At 35.3% G+C, this 21,218-nt stretch overlaps 1 protein-coding gene across 5 annotated transcripts in view; it reads right to left on the reverse strand.

Annotated features, from left to right (window-relative positions):
• ANKRD12 (ankyrin repeat domain 12) overlaps positions 1-21,218 on the reverse strand; it is a 136,679-nt gene that overhangs the window by 67,997 nt on the left and 47,464 nt on the right. For all 5 annotated transcript variants that reach the window (XM_046671805.1, XM_046671803.1, XM_046671807.1 and 2 more), the window contains exon 3: positions 4,770-4,917. In XM_046671805.1, the coding sequence (XP_046527761.1) occupies positions 4,770-4,917 (148 nt within the window). The remainder of the gene's footprint in view (positions 1-4,769; positions 4,918-21,218) is intronic.

Raw genomic sequence — 21,218 nt, forward strand, 5'->3', positions numbered from 1 at the left:
CTGCTGGAGGCTTTGTAACTAGGTATAATTACTTTGGAGAAACATCACAGAAATGTTTAACCCTTTTAACCTTGTAACCCTACTCCTGGGAATGATAAGAAGGAAATAACTCAGGGTATAATAAAAATACAATCTGCAAAGATGCTCTTGATGGCATTCCTCCTAACAGAGAAATTGCAAATTTAGTTTGGAGGCCAAGAGGAGACTCTCTCACGTGTAGCCTCAAGACAGCTGTTCAGTACTTTGATATCAAAGGATTGTGCCTTTCCATTAAACACTATTGGACTAGGAAAGAAAATAACTATGTTTTTATGACTGATAGTGTAGGAATAAAGTTCACTTAGGTAGAAACATTAACAACTATGAAAGATAACAGCTATTATTTATTAATTACTGTGCTAAAAACTGTATACAGCAGCAGTATTGTAAGGTGCCTACTCAATATTCATTCTCCCCTTCTTACCAGGAATACTCCAATTCTGATTAGGGTGACAATAATCAATGCCAGCTAAAAGTATTTGACTTTTCAGACTCCCCTGCAACTAGGGTAATCTAACCAATGAGATGCAGGCAGAAGTTCCTAGGGAGGTTATTTCATCAGTAAAAAGACAAAAGTCTCACTGGGACAAAGATACTTTTGTTCTTGGTCCTTCCTCTCCTACTTCCCGTCCAGGAAGAAGCAGAAGATATTTTGTGACCATAAGGCAAAATGCTTAAGGACAAAGCCCATGTACGACCTAAGGGTGGCAGAGCAGAAAGGTGAAAAGAGCCCAGTCCCCGATAGTGTTACTGAACTGCTGGACCAACTCTGGACTGCCTATGCTTGGTCTCATTGCATTAGATTAAAAATCCCTATCTATTTAAGCCAGTGTCAGTCACCTTTCTGTTTTAATTAACATATCACAAACTGTTTTTACACATTGTTACTTAAACGTCACAATTCTCTGAAGCTGATATTATTACAAGCACTTTTACAGATGAGAAAACTGGAACTTATAAAGAATTCAAATTATCTGGCCAGGTCTAGTAGAGGGCTGAGCAGGGATTCAATACTGGTCTGTCAGACTCCAAAGTCTCCGATAATAAACAGTAAGCTATGATTTACCTCTATTATAACTATAGCAACTTATCCTGTCAGGATTCTAGACTAGGAGAGATTCAAAGTAAAAGCTAAAAATAAGTGAAAAAGTGAGCTGATGTAGTAGGTATAAGAAATAATTTGTCTTCTAGATAAGAAGTAGTTGCTTCTACAGGTTCAATGAGTCATTGTATATACAGGGCTCTTAACATTTCATGGGACAAAATTCACGAGAATTCTCTGATAGAATAGGACAAGGTGGGATGGATACCAGACTGATATAAGCACACAAGTGGAGATTTGCTGAAGTGAATAGTATTATGATACAACTATAAGGACCCAGCGGCATGACTTTAAACTATGCTGTAATTTTCCTCTAAATTTTATCTGTCTAGCCAAGCAATTAGTCTTCTACAAAATGCTATTTTTAAAAAGACAAATAAATATTAAATAATTGAGAATTTGGAAAGTTTAAGACACACTAGGGTATCTCAAAATGAAGATTAAGAATGACTCATCCAGTTGATGGCATTATTACTGATTTGGAGGACCACTGAGCCTTCCTTGGACAATATGAGTATCTTTTAAAAAAAAAAAGCAATGACTGTGTTTTATAAAAATAATATATATTCACTATTTTAAAAATTCAAGCCATACAAAAGAATACAAAGAAGAAAAGTAACAAATCATCCCAAATCCTGGAAATAAAATGTTAACATCTGGTGAGCATTATTCCAAGCATCCCTTAAAATATATATAATAAAGACAAAAGAACTAGTAGGGGGAGAGAGACAGAGAAATAAATTTATGTAAGAATAGGAAAATATATATGCACTATTTTTAAATAAAAAGCAGTAAAATTAATTTTAGTTTAAGCCAACATAAAAAGAAACGAAAGGAACTGATTCTTCTCTATAAGAGATGTCATATACTAAAATACAAAGAAACACAGATAAATATATATAAAAGAATACTGAATAAGGAAAAATTAAAAGTTTTAAATAATCATTGTTAAAAACTGTATGTTTCCATTTTAAACAATTCCAGCTAATCTTGTGCTAGGAGAGATGATGATCTGAGTAGCACTGTTAACATCTTCTCCTCATTCCCCATCCCCTCTCTTATTTTCACTAAGTCAGGGTTTATAATGTTTACATTTTTGTTCTGGACCCATAATACATCCACTAGGTTTAGGCTTAGTTCTACAATGAACCAGTCTTTTATGTTTAAACAATCTTATCTTTCCCTATGTGTGTTAATCTATGTCCTTTGCGCATATACATACAAATATAAATATACAGAATATGACTTTCAATGCAAACGGTACATATTATTTCATAACCATTTTTTTCACTTCGTATATTATGAACATCTTTCCATCTCATTTATTTTAAGGGTAAAAAATTATATTTCTTCATTGAATTTATCATAATTTAACAAATCCTACATTACTTGATACTATTTTCCTGGGGGTTTTTTGCTATTATAAACAAAGCTGAGATATACATACTTGAAAGATAATTTTTATTCTCAATAATTATTTAAATAGAATAAATGCCAAAAGAAAAAATAAGTCAAATGTTAGCAAACTTTTAGTTTCTGATATATGTTGTCATATTTACCTTCAACAAGGTATTCCTATAATTTAGACCAACTAAAGCCAGTTCCTATTTCCAACCAGTGACTACTTGGTATGATTCAGTCTAACAACAATTTTGTCAATCATGATAAAATCTATTTCTTTAATTACTGCTGATGTATTTTTTCACATATTTCCTTGCCAACTGTAATCTTGTTTTAAACTACTTGTTTGTTTCTTTTGTCCATTTTCCCTTTTTGTGTTTTTCTCTTCATATTTGAGATACTTAAATATATTAAGATAAGGGTTGTCATATATGTTGTAAATATTTCTCCCTTCTATATCTTTATAGTTTCAGCTAATAATTTAAAATATAGTACACTCTATAAAATTTATAAATTTTATAAATTTAGCCTACCAAAAATTTATAATTTATAAATTTAGCCTACCAAAAATATAAATAAATATGTGTAAATCCATCAAAGTCTTGTTTGTGTTAGTATGAAACCTTTCCAAAAGAAAAATAAGAGTTTGTTATGAAACAGTCTTAAAGAGAGAGAGCTACATCATCACACTAAATTCAACTAGTGGAAAAAATTGTAGCACAGGGAAAAAGTATAAAATCCGATTAATAAAATATAAATTAGATTACGTTTATTCAGTGCCTAAAGTTTATGTCTTCCTAATAACGTTTTCTCCTTTATTTTACTCTAAATGAAAGAGAGACAATCCACTTGATTTAATAACAAAAGTTCTCATTGGAAGTTTGTTATTTTGAAACTTTATTTCTAAAAATATGTTAACATTCTTTGAATTTATCTAAATCCCTTCTTCAAACTACTAGTAGAAATATCACTGTCATTGGAAAACAAAACCTGGTTAACGTAAGTACTTTAAAAATGACTAGCAAAAGGACTTCTAGGGAGAAAATATGAAAACAGTTAGATCTTATATATCTAAAGGCACACAAGTAACTTTTTCTCTGCTAAGTGACCTACTAATAGCTTGAGAACACTGCTTAAGGACAAGGAGAGTCATACCTCAGGAAAAAAAAGATTCTGAATCTCTAGGAAAAAACAGTGTAACTTAAAATGAACAAAGTACATAATTTCTTAATCACTGCAAAAAAGAGCAATTTTCAACGTTTAAAATGTCATGAATGTTTAAAACAATTTCTAGTTCAGGCTAAGAGAGACAGCAAAATACACAAAAGGAGACATATTTACTAAAAGTGTATACTAAAAATGAAGTATTTTCTAAAGCGTTTCAAAAGTCTTTAGGGAATTTTCAGATTCCAGACTCAAAAGATCATTTCCATATTGATGATTTAGATGGCTAGAAAGATATAAGTAGAATATAATCTGTGTACATGAACTCAGAATAGAACACTAACTTTCTGTGAATGAAGCTAAAACATTCTTTAGAACAGCTCATTAATAATATTTCACACAAAGGATAAAACACTTATGATAAATATTTAATAAATATTCAAGTTTTATTAATTTCAAGAAATGGTTAGTTCAGGGCTAAAACACAACTTAGTAATTTATTAGATAGTGGTAATAAGGTATTATGAATAACTGGAATTGAGTGATGTTAAGCATCACTTCTGATATATAAGAGTTTTGAGGAAAAAAAAGTACTATGAATTGGGCTTAGACAGTTAGCCTCAATACTTTTTTCTTTTTGGTGGGGCAGGCGGTACATATTTCTGATTCATTTGTGAATCTAAAATGCCTAAACTTTTTTCTTTAGTGGGTTCAATAATCTGTCTATGAAAACAACAATTTTTTCTGAAATCTACCATATCCTATGTGCCATATCATAGACCAAATTCTTCATCACTGAAATGCTCCCCAAGAAATTAAGTCCTGCAAGTGGTAAGAGATTTGTAACAAACGTTAAAAGGCAAAGGAAAAAAGCAAATGTTTTTGTCTCTGATTAGAAATCATGTTTGGGTGAGAAATATATGAATTTCTGCCGAAAATGATAAATCTGAAATAGTGAAATATAAACACTTCTCCATAAAGTGGGGTGCAAGAGTAATGATATGAGAAAAATCATAGTAAAAGAATGCTTAAGATTTTACCAGAAAACAACAAACTATTTTACCTGTGTCTGAATCTCGTTCTTCATTTCTTGAGGGGCTAATTGTAAAAGGAAGTTTACGTTTCATGGATGATTTCTCTTTCATCTCCTTGCCCACATCACTTCGATCAATTTTTGGAGTTTTGCTATAGGATGCAATCTTGTCTTTACTCTATTAAAAAATCAAATTTAAATAAAGTTATAATAATATTAGCTAAACAACAGAGTATTAAAAAAGAATATTTTATAAAGGAAATTTTCAAACACACACAAAAGCAGAGAGGGTATTACAAACCATCACTGTCTTCATTGTACCAAGACACACTTTCAGTGATTATAACATTTTTTCTAACTTGCTTCATATTCCCCTACTTCTACTTAATAGAATTTAAAAATAATAACAATAAAACAAAATATCTTGAACGTAGCAGGACTCTAAGTATAATATAGACATTATCACCAATGAACAAATATATAAATGTGAAAAAATGATTCTGGATGGAATTAAACAGGTTGTGCTTTTATTCATACCATGTGCCCACTCATTCAGGTGAAGTATCCTACCCTCATGGTCTACAGCTACTATCAAGTTCACTCTTATAGTCCAACATCCAAACTGGTACAGCACAGCTAAACTGGGCTATGACGACCTCTTTGTGAAAAACATACTAGATACTAAGAACTAAGCCACATCACCTTAGCAGGAGAACTTAAAAGAACAGTCCCGAAACTATGATAAAAAATAACAGATATCATAATTGCAGAGATTGTCAGAAGCAAATCAGAAGTAGACTCAAATTGCAGAAGATACTGGCTTTCAACCCAAGATGGAAAATAAATTAAAGGAAGGAAGAGGGGAAGAAGCGATATAAAAAATAAAATACTGAATTTTTCTAAAAAGTGGAATTCATCAATAAAACCAAAGATGATTCTAAAAGCAATAGAATAAAACTTGTAGTGAGTCTAATAATGAAAATGAGAAAGAAAAAAATAATAAAGACTGAGATTGAGACATAAATACAATTCCAGGGGGGATATTAAAAAGTTACAAAAGAATACTGTATTCATTTCTACATCACCAAAAATGTAAGGCCTGGAAAAAAAGATTTTTGGGAAAACATGCATTACTAAAAATTGGTTCATGAAAGAAAATGAGAATAGACTACATGAAAACATGTATAGACTAATGATCATAGAAGACAACAGCCAAAGACTTTATGTTCAAAAAAGGTACCTAGCCCAGAAGATTCTACAAGAGAGTTTTAGTAAAAGATTGAAGGAACAGATATTTCCTATTTCATATAACAATACTACAGCATAAAAATAAGACTAGAAGCTACTCATCCATTTTAAAAGTCTAAAATAAAACTGACACCAAAGAAGAGTATGAGACAAAAATTATAAACTAAAATCGCTTATGAAATAAACGCAAAAATAAACTATCCTAAATAAACTGTCAAATAAAATTTAGGGTCTTAGAAAGGTAATATATCATAATCAAGCAGGGCTCACCCAAAGAATATAATAGTTCCCATTATTAGAAAATCTCTTAAGACAATTCACTGCATCAAAAGATTAAAGAAAAACTGTATGATGATCATAATAGATGACAAGAATAACACCTAAATAGACTCCATATTCATTCTCGATAAATATATTAGCAAATTAGGAAGAGAGTGTGACTTCCTTGTAACTTAACTAGTAAAGATTACTGAAGAATAAAAGCCTTATATTATTTATTTCTCAGTTATTAAGTAAAGTCCTCTTGAGCCGTTTTTTCACTTCTGCCAATAAAATGGAGCTTCTGTTATGCATTTTGCTTGTAAGCTTGTTTTAAAGTGTAGATTTTATTATTATTCAGGTATGGTGAGGCTAACAGATCAGGAGACCACTGTCATTGAAAAGACAATTTGTTACAGATCCCAAGAAGAGGGGGCACACCACACAGGGCTACATAGGGAAGTACCAAGGTAGGTCAGGAGGCAAAGGGAAAGAAGGGAAATGTGGGCAAAAGCTTTAATTGTGGTTTCAGAGGGTGGGAAAAGGCAAGGCAGGGTAAGCAGGCTTAGCATCGGCTAGTGTGAGTAATTTCAGCAGGCTCTGTGGCATAGGTGCTGTTTCTCTAATTGTCTGGTACCCAGCTCTGGGGTGATAAGTGGTCCAGCGTGTTTGAGCTGGATAAAGTTGGTGGCTGGAGATAGCTTCTGGATTGGTTGATTTACATACAAAAGGCATGGTGACAAGTGAGTTATTTACTCTCTCTAGGAATTGGCTGGCCCTGAGAGGGGCAGTTGTCCCCCTCTACCCCTACCCTGAGTCAGTAAGGCCCCAGATGTCAACGCATCAGAAGTAAAAAGGTATGATTACTACAAAGGTTAATAGACATACTGCTATTGATATGAGAAATAAATTGTCCTTTATATCTGACCCAAAAGTCTCATGTCTTCTGCCAGCATCCATGAAACTGATTAGCTTACAAGTAGGATAGGGTAAAATATCAGATCCTTCATAGTTTTTAACAGGGTGATTCCTATTTTTCTTACATATATATTTTCTATTTTTTCTACAACGAACATGGACTATATTACTTGACTAATAAAAGAAAAATTTCTTGATTATCACTTGGATAGGAGATAATGAAGGTCTGAACTCTATTGATGATGAAAAAGATAAGAGAGCTATGTACAAGCTTAAATAATTAACATCCACTCTCATTCTTTATCAATTTAACCCAGGTTTTAGATAATTATAGGAGGTTTTGCAAAAGATTTTGTTTTGCAAATAATAAATACTAATTTACAGCTATATAAAATACTAATTTATAGCTAAAAACTACCAGAAACTAGTGGAAAAATTTCTAAACAGAAACTAATGAAAAAAAATTCCACAGTTTATCAATGAAAGGACAAAATAGTTGAAGAATTGTGAGTGGACATTTTTGATGAACTCCTGACTACTATGATATTTAACGAGTTAATGAAAGTATTTTATATAACATGTATACAGCTAGAGAATGTGATTCTTATTTGAAACTGGTCTATTCAAATAGATTTACGAAATTAAATTTTGGTTCACATTATTAATTTAGGATCTCATAACAACAGTCTGAGTCATGTTAAACTGTAAATAAGGTCTCTAGTTATCTAATAGAACAATTGCATATTCATTTCTAAAAATGTTATGAAGGAAAAACTCAGCAGAAGCTAGAGGCTGGCTTCAAGGCCAATCACTCACTAAAAAAACACAATCATAAGAATATACTTTGCAAATATATAGGTAAATAATATGGTCATGCCTTCTCTCCCAGCCTTCCTCCTAATTACATTTTGTTGTAAGCAGCAGTAGGAATATGATCTATAAGCAGAAAATTAGGAATAGAAATTATGGCTCTTTCTCTCTCAAGGTGGAAACAGTCATCTTTAAAACTGAAAAAAATTACTTCTAACAACAGCTTTTGATGTCAAACTGCTTGGAAATCCAAAAACACGGCAGTAAGTACCCTGCATATTACCTCAGAAGAGCTTTTGACACTTACCCAAACAACCAACCATGTCATCTTGAAAAAATACTGAATGATTAAACAGAGACTGAGAACAGCTAAATATATCCCTTTAGGTAAGCCAAAAATTAATGAGGAATGTAATACTCTGTATTTACTCTTCTATTTCTTTTATAAATCTAATGATTAATAAGTATTCTTAATGTGTTTGCTTTCTGCTCTTGTCTCTACACTTTTAAGAAGGCAATGCTCAGGCACGACTGTATATTTAGTGGCAGCTTTCAAAAGATACATACTAAGTACCTAAGAAGAATAAAAGCTCCAACAAGTTTAGCCTTATAAATTCAAACCCAAAAGGTGACATCAAGCAGACCGGATGTAATTTCACAAATGAAATCTTCACTATATTTAAAACTTTAGAAATAAAATTTCTAATTCTTTCCTCAAATCTACCACTGTATTCTGTCCTGACAACTCTACTGAAATTACTTTTACAAACGTCATTTTAAGATGTCTCAACTGACAAAATCCAATTGCTTCATCTTTCCTTTTCACCTCTGTGGCATGTGATGTACAGACTGCCTCAGCCACTCTTCTCTGTGTAACCTCTCCTGGGTTTTTTTCTTTCTCACTCCCTGTCTTTCAATGACCCCTAAAATATTTAACTTCCTTAGTGTATATTCTCCTCCATTCTTGCATCCCTCTCTTTGAGTGACCTCTCCATACCTATGGGTTACTTTTCCACAAATCCTCATATATTTATTTTCAATCTAGCTGTTCTGGGCACTAGACTCATATCTAATTGCCTACTAAGGCTCCTAGCTGGACGTTCTGACGGCGAACTTAATTCAGTAAGTACAAACCAAACATTCTCAAAACAACCTGTTCCTTTTCCTGAATTCCCTCTCAGAGAAGAGTCCAAGCAAGCTGAGTGGATCCAGACTTTTTCTACATAAATGAGTAAGTTTAATTCATTCACTCTTAGATCTGACAACTTCTCTCCATCCCCACAGCCACTGCCCAAACCGCCTTTTGCTTGGGTTTTTTAATAACACTCTGCAACTGGTCTCTACTATGGACCTTCACTTCTGGCCCACCGGCTACAGAATAAATTCCAAGATCTTTAGCAAGGCACACAAGGTCACAATGATCTGGCCTCTGTCTAATGCTCCTCTCCAATCCTCCATCCTTCATGGGCTACATTGTAAATTCTTATGCCCTACTGTAACAGACTCATGCTTTTTTTTTTTAATTATTGAGCTGATAATAGGCTATAACATTATGAAATTTCAGTTGTACACTGTTTTTTGTGAGTCACCATATATATATATGTGCCCCTTAAACCCTTATGCCCACCCTCAACCCCCTTCCCCTCTGGTAACCACTGGTCTGATCTCTTTGTCAATGTGTTTATCTTCCACATGTAAGTGAAAGCATAGTGTTTGTCTTTCTCCGTCTGACTTATCTTGCTTAACATAATACACTCAAGCTCCATCCGTGTTGTTGCAAATAGGACGATTGTTTTTTTTTCTGTGGCAGAGTAGTATTCCATTGTATATATATACATCATCATCTTTATCCATTCTTCAATTGGTGGGCACTTGGGTTGCTTTCACTTCTTAGTTATTGTGAAGAATGCTGCAATGAACATAAGGGTGGATAAGTCTTGAATTGTTGATTTCAAGTTCTTTGGATAACACCCAGTAGTGGGATAGCTGGGTCATATGGTATTTCTATTTTTAATTTTAAGAGAAATCTCCATACTGTTTTCTATAGTGGCTGCAGCAGATTACATTCCCACCAGTAGTGTATGAGGGTTCTCTTTTCTCCACATTCTCTCCAACATTTGTTATTTTTTGTCTTGGTGATTATAGCCATTCTAACGGGCATAAGATGATGTCTCAAGTTAGTTTTGATTTGCATTTCCCTGATGATTACTGACATTGAACATCTTTTCACGTGCCTATTGGTTATCTATCTTCTTTGAAAAATGTCTGTACATATCTGCCCATTTTTTGATTGGATGTTTTTGTTGTTGTTGAGTTGTATGAATTCTTTATATATTTTGGAGATTAATCCCTTGTCAGATATATGATTTGCAAATATTTTATTCCAGTTAGTGAGTTGTCTTTTTGTTTTGTTCCTGGTTTCCTTTGCCTTGCAGAAGCTCTTTACTCTGATGAAGCCCCACTTGTTTATTTTTTCTTTTGTTTCCCTTGCCTGAGTAGATATGGTATTCAAAAAGATCCTCCAAAGACCAATGTCAGAGTATACTGCCTATATTTTCTTCTAGGAGTTTTATGGTTTCATGTCTTACCCTCAGGTCTATAATCCAATTTGAGTTAATTTTTTGTTATGGTGAAGGATAATGGTCTACTTTCATTCTTTTCCTAGTGGCTGTCCAGGTTTCCCAAGGACCACTTAGTGAAGAGACTTTCCTTTCTCCATTGTACATTCTTAGCTCCTTTGTCAGAGATTAACTGTCAGTAGACGTGCAGTTTTATTTCTGAGCTAGCAATTCTGTTCCATTGATCTACCTGTCTGTTTCTGTACCAGTCTCCTGCTGTTTTGATTACAACAGCTTCGTAGCATATTTTGAAGTCAACAATTGTGATGCCTCCAGATTTGTTCTTTTTTCCCCTGAGGATTGCTTTAGCTATTCGGGGTATTTTTTTGCCCCATATGAATTTTAAGATTGTTTGTTCTATTTCCATGAATACTATCATTGGGATGCTGATTGGGATTGCATAAAATCTGTAGATTGCTCTAGGTAATATGGACATTTTAAGTATGTTTATTCTTCTAATCCATGTGCATGGAATGTCTTTCCATTTCTTTATGTCATCATCAATTTGCTTCAATAATGTCTTACAGTTTTCACTGCATGGGTCTTCCACCTCTTGGTTGAATTTAGTCCTAAATATTTTATTTTTCTTGTTGCAATTATAAATGGGATTGTATTGTTGAGCTTTTTGTTAGATCATTATTAGAGTATAGAAATGCAATTGATTTCTGTAAGTTGATCTTGTATCCTGCAACTTTGGGGTAACAGTTTTCTAATGGATCCTTTAGGGTTTTTTTTTATATATACACAAAATCATGTCATCCACAAATAGCAAGAGTTTCACTTCTTCATTCCAATTTATGTCTTTTATGTCCAATTTATGTCCTTTTATGTCTTTTTCTTGCCTAACTGCTCTGGCCAAAACCTCTAGTACTATGCTGAATAAGAGTGGTGAGAGTGGGCACCCTTGTCTTGTTCCTGTTCTCAGAGGGATGGCTTTCAGTTTTTCATCAAACATTACTTTGAGTATGATGTTGTCTCTGGGTTTGTCATAGATGGCCTTTATTATGTTGACATACTTTCCTTCTATACCCATTTTATTCAGAATTTTGATCATAAATGGATGTTGGCTCTTGTCAAATGCTTTCTCTGCATCTATTGAGATGATCATGTGTTTTTTATTCCTCATTTTGTTAATGCAGTGTTTCACATTGATTGATTTGCAGATGTTGAACCATCCCTGCATCTCCGGTATAAATCCTACCTGATCATGGTGTATGATGCTTTTAATGTACTGCTGTATTCGCTTTGCCAATATTTTCTTGACGACCTTTGCATCTATGTTCATCAGTGATAGTGGCCTGTAATTTTTCTTCTTTGTGTTGTCCTTGTCTGGGTTTGGGATCAGGGTGATGTTGACCTTGTAAAATGTGTTAAGAAGAGGTCTTCAATTTTTTGGAATAATTTGAGAAGGATACAAATTAAATCCTCTTTGAATGTTTGGTAGCATTCTCTAGAGAGGCCATCGGGTCCTGGAGTTTTATTTTTGGGAGGTTTTTGATTACTGTTTCAACCTCTTTACTTGTGATTGGTCTATTTAGACTCTCTTTCTTGGTTCAGTTTTGGGAGGGTGTATAAGTCTAAGAATTTATGTATTTCTTCTAGATTGTCCAATTTGTTGGCATACAGTTTTTCATGGTATTCTCTTATAATCCTTTGTATTTCTGTGATATCCATTGTAATTTCTCCTCTTTCATTTCCAATTTTATTTATTTGAACTGTCTCTCCTTTTCTCTTAGTGAGTCTGGCTAGGGGTTTGTCAATTTTGTTTATCTTCTCAAAGAATCAGCTCTTAGTTTCATTGATCCTTTCTACTGTTTTTTTGGTTTCAATTTCATTTATTTCTGTTCTAGTTTTTACTATTTCCCTTCATCTGCTGAATTTGGGCTTTGTCTGTTCTCCTTTCCCTAGTTGTTTTTTTTCCCTCCTCCCCAGCTTTGCCGTCTTTTTTTTTTTTCTGCTTTATCTCCCCAAAACCCCCCTGTACACAGTTGTATATCTTAGTTGCAGGTCCTTCTAGTTTTGGGACGCGGGACACTGGCTCAACGTGGCCTGACAAGCGGTGCCATGTCCGCGCCCAGGATCGGAACACTGAGCCACTGTAGTGGAGCGCGGGAACTTAACCACTCGGCCACGGAGCCGGCTCTCCCTAGTTCTGTTAGATGTAGTTTAGGATTACTTATTTGAGACTTTTCTTGTTTGTTAACATGGGCCTGTATTACTATGAATTTCCCTCTTAGGACCTCTTTTACTGCATCCCATGCGAGTTGTATGGTGCATTTTCATTTGTCTACAGATACTTTTTTATTTCTCTAATTTTTTCAACAATCTATTGGTTGTTCAGTAGCATGCTGTTTAGTCTCCACATATTTGTGGCATTCCCAGCTTTTCTCTTGCAGTTGACAGTTGACTTCTAGTTTTATAGCATTATGGTCAGAAAAGATGTTGCTATGATTTCAATCTTCTTAAATTTATGGAGGCCTTGCCCTGTTTCCCAACATATGGTCTATCTTTGAGAATTTCCCATGTACACATGAGAAGAATATGTATTCTGCTGTTTTTCGACAGAGTGTTCTATATGTTTCTACTAAATCCATCTGGTCTAGTTTGTTTAATTCCACTATTTCCTTGTTGACATTCTATCTGGGTGATCTATCCATTGATCTAAATGGGGTGTTGAAGCCCTCTACTATTACTGTGTTGCTGCTAATATCTCCTTCTAGGTCTGTTAATAGTTGCTTTATGTACTTTGGTATCCTGTGTTTGGTGCATAAATATTAATAATTGTTATGTCCTCTTGGTGCAGTGTCACTTTTATCATTATATACTGCCCCTGTTTGTCACTCACTGCCTTTTTTCTTGAAGTCTATTTTCTCTGATATAAGTACAGCAAACACCTGCTTTCTTTTGTTTGGCATTAGCATGGAGTATCGTCTTCCACCCCTTCCCTCTGAGCCTATATTTGTCTTTAGAGCTGAGATGTGTTTCCTGGAGGCAGCATGTTGCTGGGTCATGTTCTGTGATCCATCCAGCCAGTTTGGATTGGAGAATTCAAACCATTTATATTTAGAGTGACTTAATGCTTATACGAGGGCTTAATGCTGCCATTTTATCACTTGTTTTCCAGTTCTGTTTTTCCCTTGTTTCTCGTCCTGTGCATTTTGGACTGCCAATTCAGTTTGGTGGTTCTCTATAACGGCTTTCTCAGTTTTCTATTTATCATCTGTGTCTCTGTTCTGATTTTTGTTTAGTGGTTACTGTGAGGTTTGTATAAAAGATCTCCTAGGTGAGATAGGCCATTTTCTGAAAGCCTCTTGTTTCCTTAGTCTAAGCAGGTTCTATTCCCTTCCTCTTCCCCACCTAAGTTATTGTTGTCACAACTTATTTTGTTTTGTTTTGTGAGTTTGTGGTTAAAATGAAGTGATTATGGTTATTCTTGATATTTTCCTTCCCTTTACATTTAGCGTTACAATTGTTTGCTAACCTATTCTGATAGAGAGCTGCGGTTTTCTGATTTTGTCTGCCTATTTATCTTCTTGTTCAAGGTTTTGTAAACTCTTTTCTTTTTTTTTTTTTTAAGGGATGAGGGCCTTCTTGATCATTTCCTGTAGGAAGGGGTCTTGTGGTGATGAACTTGCTCAGCTTTTGTTTATCTAGAAAGATTCTATTTTTCTATCATATCTGAAGGGTATTTTCACTGGATACAGTATTCTTAGCTGAAAGTTCTTGTCTGTCAAAGTTTTGAATGTATCATTCCACTCTTTCCTAGCTTGTAAGATTTCTGCTGCTAAATCCAGTGAAAACCTGACAGGGGTTCTTTTGTAGGGTATTTTCTTCTGACTTGCTACCCTTAATACTTTTTCTTTGTCAATGATTTTTGCCAGCTTTACTAATATACGCCTTGGAGAAGGTTTTTTTTTTTTCTGTACATTTATGTAACCAAGAGTTCTATTAGCTTCTTTTACTTGTAATTTCAGCTCTTTCCCCAGGTTTGGGAAGTTCTCAGGTATTATTTCTTTGAACACTCTTTCTTTTCCTTTCTCTCTCTGGAATACCTGTAATCCTTATATTGCATTTCCTAATTGAGTCAGATATTTCTCAGAGAATTTCTTCATTTCTTTTTAGTCTTAGTACTCTCTCCTTTTCCATCTGAATCATTTCTATATGTCTGTCCTCTAAATTGCTAATTCCGTCCTCCACAATATCAGGTCTGTTATTTAAAGACTCCAGATTTTTCTTTATCCCATCATTGTGTTTTTCATCTCCAACATTTCTGATTGGTTTTTCTTTATAATTTCAATCTCTTGTGAAGAATTCATTCCCTCTGTTCATTAATTCTATTACTGATTTCATTGAACTGTCCATGAGAGATTTCTTGTAACTCATTGAGTTTTTTTATGATAGCTATTTTGAATTCTGTCATTGTTTTAATAATTTTATTTACTTTTAAAAAAAATTTTTATTGAGTTAATGATAGCTTACAACCTTGTGAAATTTCAGTTGTACATTATTGTCTGTCAGTCGTATTGTAGGTGCATCCCTTCACTCTGTGTGTCCACCCCCACCCCATCTTTCCCCTGGTAGCCACTGATCTTTTCTCTTTGTCTACATTTTTAAATTCCTCATATGAGTGGAGTCATACAGAGATTGTCCTTCTCTATCTGGCTTATTTCACTTAACATAATTCCCTCAAGGTCCATCCATGTTGTTGCAAATGGGATGATTTCGTTCTTTCTTATGGCTGAGCAGTATTCCATTGTATATACATACCACATCATCTTCATCCAATCATCTGCTGATGAGCACTTAGGTTGCTTCCACGTCTTGGCTATTGTAAACAGTGCTGCAATAAACATTGGGGTGCATGGGACTTTTGGAATTGCTGACTTCAAGCTCTTTGGATAAATACCCAGTAGTAGGATAGCTGGGTCATATGGTAGTTCTATTTTTAATTTTTTGAGGAATCTCCATACTGTTTTCCATAGTGGCTGCACCAGTTTGCATCCCCACCAGCAGTGTATAAGGGTTCCTTTTTCTCCACAACCTCTCCAACATTTGTTACTATTAGTTTTAGATATTTTTGTCATTCTAATGGGTGTAAAGTGACATCTTACTGTAGTTTTGATTTGCATTTCCCTGATGATCAGCGATGGTGAACATTTTTGCATGTGCCTATTGGCCATCAGTAGATCTTCTTTGGAGAAATGTCTGTTCATGTCTCCTGCCCATTTTTGATCGGGTTGTTTGATTTTTTGTTGAGTTGTGTGAGTTCTTTATATTTTATGAATATTAAGCCTTTGTCAGATGTATGACTTGCAAATATTTTTTCCCAGTTAGTGGGTTGTTGTTTTGTTTCAATCCTGTTTTCATTTGCCTTGAAGAAGCTCTTTAGTCTGATGAAGTCTTATTTATTTATTCTTTCTATTGTTTCCCTCCTCTGAGAAGACATGGTGTCTGAAAAGATCCTTTTAATAATGATGTCAGAGTGTACTGCCTACGTTTTCTTCTAGAAGCATTATGGTTTCGGGTCTGACCTTTAGGTCTGTGAACCATTTTGAGTTTATCTTGGTGAATGGTGAGAAAGAATGGTCAATTTTCATTCTTTTACATATGCCTTTCTAGTTTTCCCAGCACCATTTGTTGAAAAGACTTTCTTTTCTCCATTGTATGCCCTCAGGTCCTTTGTTGAAGATTAGCTGTCCACAGATGTGTGGTTTTATTTCTCGGCTTTCAATTCTGTTCCATTGATCTGTGCACCTGTTTTTGTACCAGTACCATGCTGTTTTCATTACTGTAGCTTTGTAGTATGTTTTGAAGTCAGGGATTGTGATGCCTCCAGTTTTGTTCTTTTTTCTCAGGATTGCTTTAGCAATTCGGAGTCTTTTGTTGCCCCATATGAATTTTAGGATTCTATGTTCTAATTCTGTAAAGAATGTCATTGGGACTCTGATTGGGATGGCATTGAATCTGTAGATTGCTTTAGATAAAATGTACATTTTAACTATGTTTATTCTTCCAACCCATGTACATGGAATATCATTCCATCTTTTTATGTCACCATCCATTTCTTTCAGAAAGGTCTTGTAATTTTCATTGTATAGGTCTTTCACTTCCTTAGCTAAATTCACCCCAAGGTATTTTATTCTTTTTGTACTGATTGTGAATGGTATTGTGTTCTTGAGTTCTTTTTCTGTTAGTTCATTATTAGAGTATAGAAATGCTGATTTATGCAAATTGATTTTATACCCTGCAACTTTGCTGTAGTTGTTGATTACTTCCAAAGTTTTCCAATGGATTCTTTGGGGTTTACTATATATAAGATCATGTTGTCTGCAAATGGTGAAAGTTTCACTTCTTCCCTCCCTATGTGGATTCCTTTTATTCCTTTTTCTTGCTTGATTGCTCTCGCCAGGACCTCCAGTACTATGTTAAATAAGAGTGGTGACAGAGGGCATCCTTGTCTTGTTCGTGTTTTCAGGGGGATGGCGCTCAGTTTTTGCTCATTGAGTAGGATGTTGGCTGTGGGTTTGTCATATATGGCCTTTATTATGTTGAAGTAGTTCCCTTCTATGCCCATTTTGTTCAGAGTTTTTATCGTAAATGGCTGTTGGATCTTGTCAACTGCTTTCTCTGCATCTACTGAGATGATCATGTGGTTTTTATTTCTCAGTTTGTTGATGTGGTGTATCACGTTGATTGATTTGTGGATGTTGAGCCATCCCTGTGTCCCTGGTGTGAATTCCACTTGATCATGATGTATGATCCTTTTGATGTATTGCTGAATTCTGGTTGCCAAAATTTTGTTTAGAATTTTTGCATCTATGTTCATCAGCGATATTGGCCTGTAGTTCTCTTTCTTCATGCTGTCCTTGTCAGGCTTTGGTATAAGCGTGATGTTTGCCTCGGTGAATGTGTTAGGAAGTGTTCCACCCTCCCTAATTTTTTGGAATAGCCTGAAAAGGATAGTTATTAAATCTTCTCTGAAAGTTTGGTAGAATTCCCCAGGAAAGCCATCTGGTCCTGGGGTTTTATTCTTTGGGATGCTTTTGATTGCTGTTTCAATTTCTTTCCTTGTGATTGGTCTGTTCAAATTGCTGCTTCTTGAGTGAGCTTTGGGAGACTGTAAGAGTCCAAGAATTTATCCATTTCCTCTAGGTTATCCGTTTTGTTGGCATACAGTTTTTCATAGTATTCTCTTATAAGCCGTTGTATTTCTGTGGAGTCTGTTGTTATTTCTCCTCTATCATTTCTGACTTTGTTTATTGGAGCTTTCTCCCTTTTTTTCTTTGCAGGTCTGGCTAGGGGTTTGTCAATTTTATTTATCTTCTCAAAGAATCAGCTCTTTCTTTCACTGATCATTTCTACTGCCTTTTTTGTTTCAATAGCGTTTATTTCTGCTCTGATTTTTATTATTTCTCTCCTTCTGCTGACTTTGGGCTTTGTTTGTTCTTCTTTCTCTAATTCAGTTAGGTGTAATTTGAGATTGCTTATTTGGGATTTTTCTTGTTTGTTAAGATGTGTCTGTATTGCGATGAATTTTCCTTTTAATACAGGTTTTGCTGTACCCCATATGAGTTGATATTGCATGTTATCATTTTCATTTGTCTCCAGGTATTTTTTGATTTCTTATTTAATTTCTTCAATGATGCACTGCTTGTTCAATAGTGTATAGTTTAGTCTCCACATCCTTGAGCCTTTCTCAGCTTTTTTCTTGTAATTACTTTCTAGGTTTATAGCATTATGATCAGAGAAGATGCTTGGTATTATTTCAATTTTTTTAAATTTGTAGAGGCTTGCCTTGTTTCACAACATATGGTCTACCCTTGAGAATGTTCCAATGCGCACTTTCGAAGAATGTATATTCTGCTGTTTTTGGATGAAGTGTTCCATATATGTCTATTAAGACCAATTGTTTCAGCTTTTTGTTTAGCTCCACTGTTTCCTTGTTAATTTTCTGTCTGGATGATCTGTGCAATGATGTGAGTGGGGTGTTGAGGTCCCCTACTATTATTGTGTTATTTTTAACATCTTCTTTTAGGTCTGTTAATAGTTGCTTTATGAACCTTGGTGCCCCTGTGTTAGGTGCATAGATATTTATTTTATTTCTTCTTGATGAAGTGTCCCTTTGATCATTATATATTGTCCCTCCGTGTCTCTCTTGACCTGCCTTATTTTAAAATCTCTTTTGTCTGATGTAAGTATTGTGACACCTGCTTTCTTTTGTTTGCTATTAGCTTGGAGTATTGTTTTCCACCCCTTCACTGTGAGCCTGTGTTTCTCCTTGGGGATGAGGTGTGTTTCCTGGAGGCAAAAAATTGTTGGATCTTGTTCTTTAATCCATTTTGTCACTCTGTGTCTTTTTATTGGAGAGTTCAATCTGTTTACATTGAGGGTGATTACTGATGCATGAGGGCTTAACGCTGTCATTCTGTTGCTCATTATCTGGTTTTCCTGCGTTACCTTTGTTTCTCGTCCTGTGTGTTTTAGCCTTCCCATTGACTTCTGCAATTTTTTATGCTGGGTTTCTTAGATTTTTCCTTATTTATGTTTTGTGTCTCTGTTGTGTTTTTTAGTTTAGTGGCTACCCTGAAGTTTGTATTTAGAATCTCATGTATAATATAGTCCATTTTCTGGTGGTCTCTTACTTACTTAGCCTAGACTGATTTAGTCCCTTTCCTCTTCCCCTCCTAAATTATTATTTTCCTCTCTTATTCCAATTCGTGTTATGACTTTGTGGTTAGAGTGATAAGATTGTCTTTGCTTTAGTGGTTTCCTTCCATTTATCCTAACAGTATAGTTGAATATTTGCTATAATTGAATATTCACTATCCTATTCTGATTCTACTTGTCTCCCTACTCTGTGGTTTGTGACCCCTTTCTCCTTTTTTGTCTTTTTTCAGGTATGACAGCCTTCCTGAGGATTTCTTGTAGTGGAGGTCTTTTGGTTACAAATTCCCTTAACTTTTGTTTGTCTGGAAAAGATTTAATTTCTCCCTCATATCTGAAGGATATTTTTGCTAGATAGAGTATTCTTGGCTGAAGATTTTTCTTTTAAAGTTTTGAATATGTCATTCCATTCTTTCCTAGCTTGTAAGGTTTCTGTAGAGAAACCCGCTGAAAGCCTGATAGGAGTTCCTTTGTAGGTTGTTTTCTTCTGTCTTGCTGCCCTCAGTATTCTTTTCTTGTTGTTCATTTTTCCATTTTTACTACTATATGCCTTGCAGTAGGTCTTTTTACAGTGACAAATCTAGGAGATGTGAAAACTTTCTCCACATACATTTCTCCCTCAATCCCTAGATTTGGGAAGTTTTCTTCTATAATTTCGTCAAGCATACTTTCTGCTTCATTTTCCTTTTCCACGCCCTCAGGGATTCCAAAAATTCTTAAATTGGATTTCCTCATTGAATCTGCGATTTGTTGGAGATTATTTTCATTTTTTAAAATTCTTAGTTCTCTTTCTTGCTCTGTGTGGAGCCATTCAGCCTGTCTATCTTCGATTATGCTAATTTTGTCCTCTATGGTGTCTACACGTGCATTCAGGGAATCCATAACCTGTTTTATCTGATCCATTGTATTTTTCATCTCTAGTATTTCTGATTGATTCTTCTTTATAGTTTCTATCTCTTTTGTGAAGTAAGTCCAGAACTCGTTGACTTTTTTCTCTATAGTTCCCTTTACCTCATTGAGCTTTTTGATGATAGCTACTCTGAACTCATTTTCAATTAGTTTACCTATTTCCAAGTCCTCAGGACTTAATTCTGTGTTTTTAGTTTTTCCTTCTGGTCTGGAGCTTTTGTAAATTGCTGAATGGTAGAGGAGCGCTTTTTGAGCATGATGCTATTATTTGGTTGCAGTTACAGCCTGTCGCCACTAGGTGGGGGTCGAGAGCCACGCATTCTGAGCCCTCCGCCTTCAGCTGTGACGGCAGCACGCAGCATGGGTACAGGGAGGAGGGGCACTTTATCTCAGGCACAGACCTGGATTCCGGTCAGCTCTCAGTCTCTGGTTTCCCTGGGCCCTGGCTTGATGGGGTCCCCGCATGCGAAAGCTTTCCCCTGTTAGCGGATTTCCACTCCACGGGTCGTGGGAGTCCTGGATGATCCTGCGGATGCATGGCCCCTCCCCGGCTCCTTCCCTCACCCACAGCAGCAATCCCAGTCTGTAGGGGAGGGAGCGAAGTTGTCTCTTACCCCGTTCCAGCTCCTCTGAGGGCGGCTACAATCTCTCTGCCCTCTGTCCTTTTGCTGCTGTGGGTCTCTGACGATCTCTGTATTATTAGAGTCATTGGTTGAAATTCAGTTGTTCTGCTTTGATTGTAGTTTGGAGGGGGGAGTGTCCCGGGTGAGCTCACTCCACCATGTCGCTGACGTCACCCGCCCCTGTCATTTTTAGACTGTAAATTACTGTGCCTTCAGGATTCATTTCTTTATGCTTGTCATTTTCCTCCTGGTCTGGAGTATTAATATACCTCATCATACTATCTGACGGGGTGAATTTGTGCCTTTTCCATAGTGGTAATATCTGGTTGCAGATTCCACCTGTTGCCACTGGGATGGGGTTGGGGGCAGGAGCTGTGTACTCTGAGCATGTCTCAATCTGACATCTGTGCCTGTCCTTTGGAAGCTATGCT

Source organism: Equus quagga, chromosome 9 (genome assembly GCF_021613505.1).
Source record: "Equus quagga isolate Etosha38 chromosome 9, UCLA_HA_Equagga_1.0, whole genome shotgun sequence".
Lineage (NCBI taxonomy): Eukaryota > Metazoa > Chordata > Mammalia > Perissodactyla > Equidae > Equus > Equus quagga.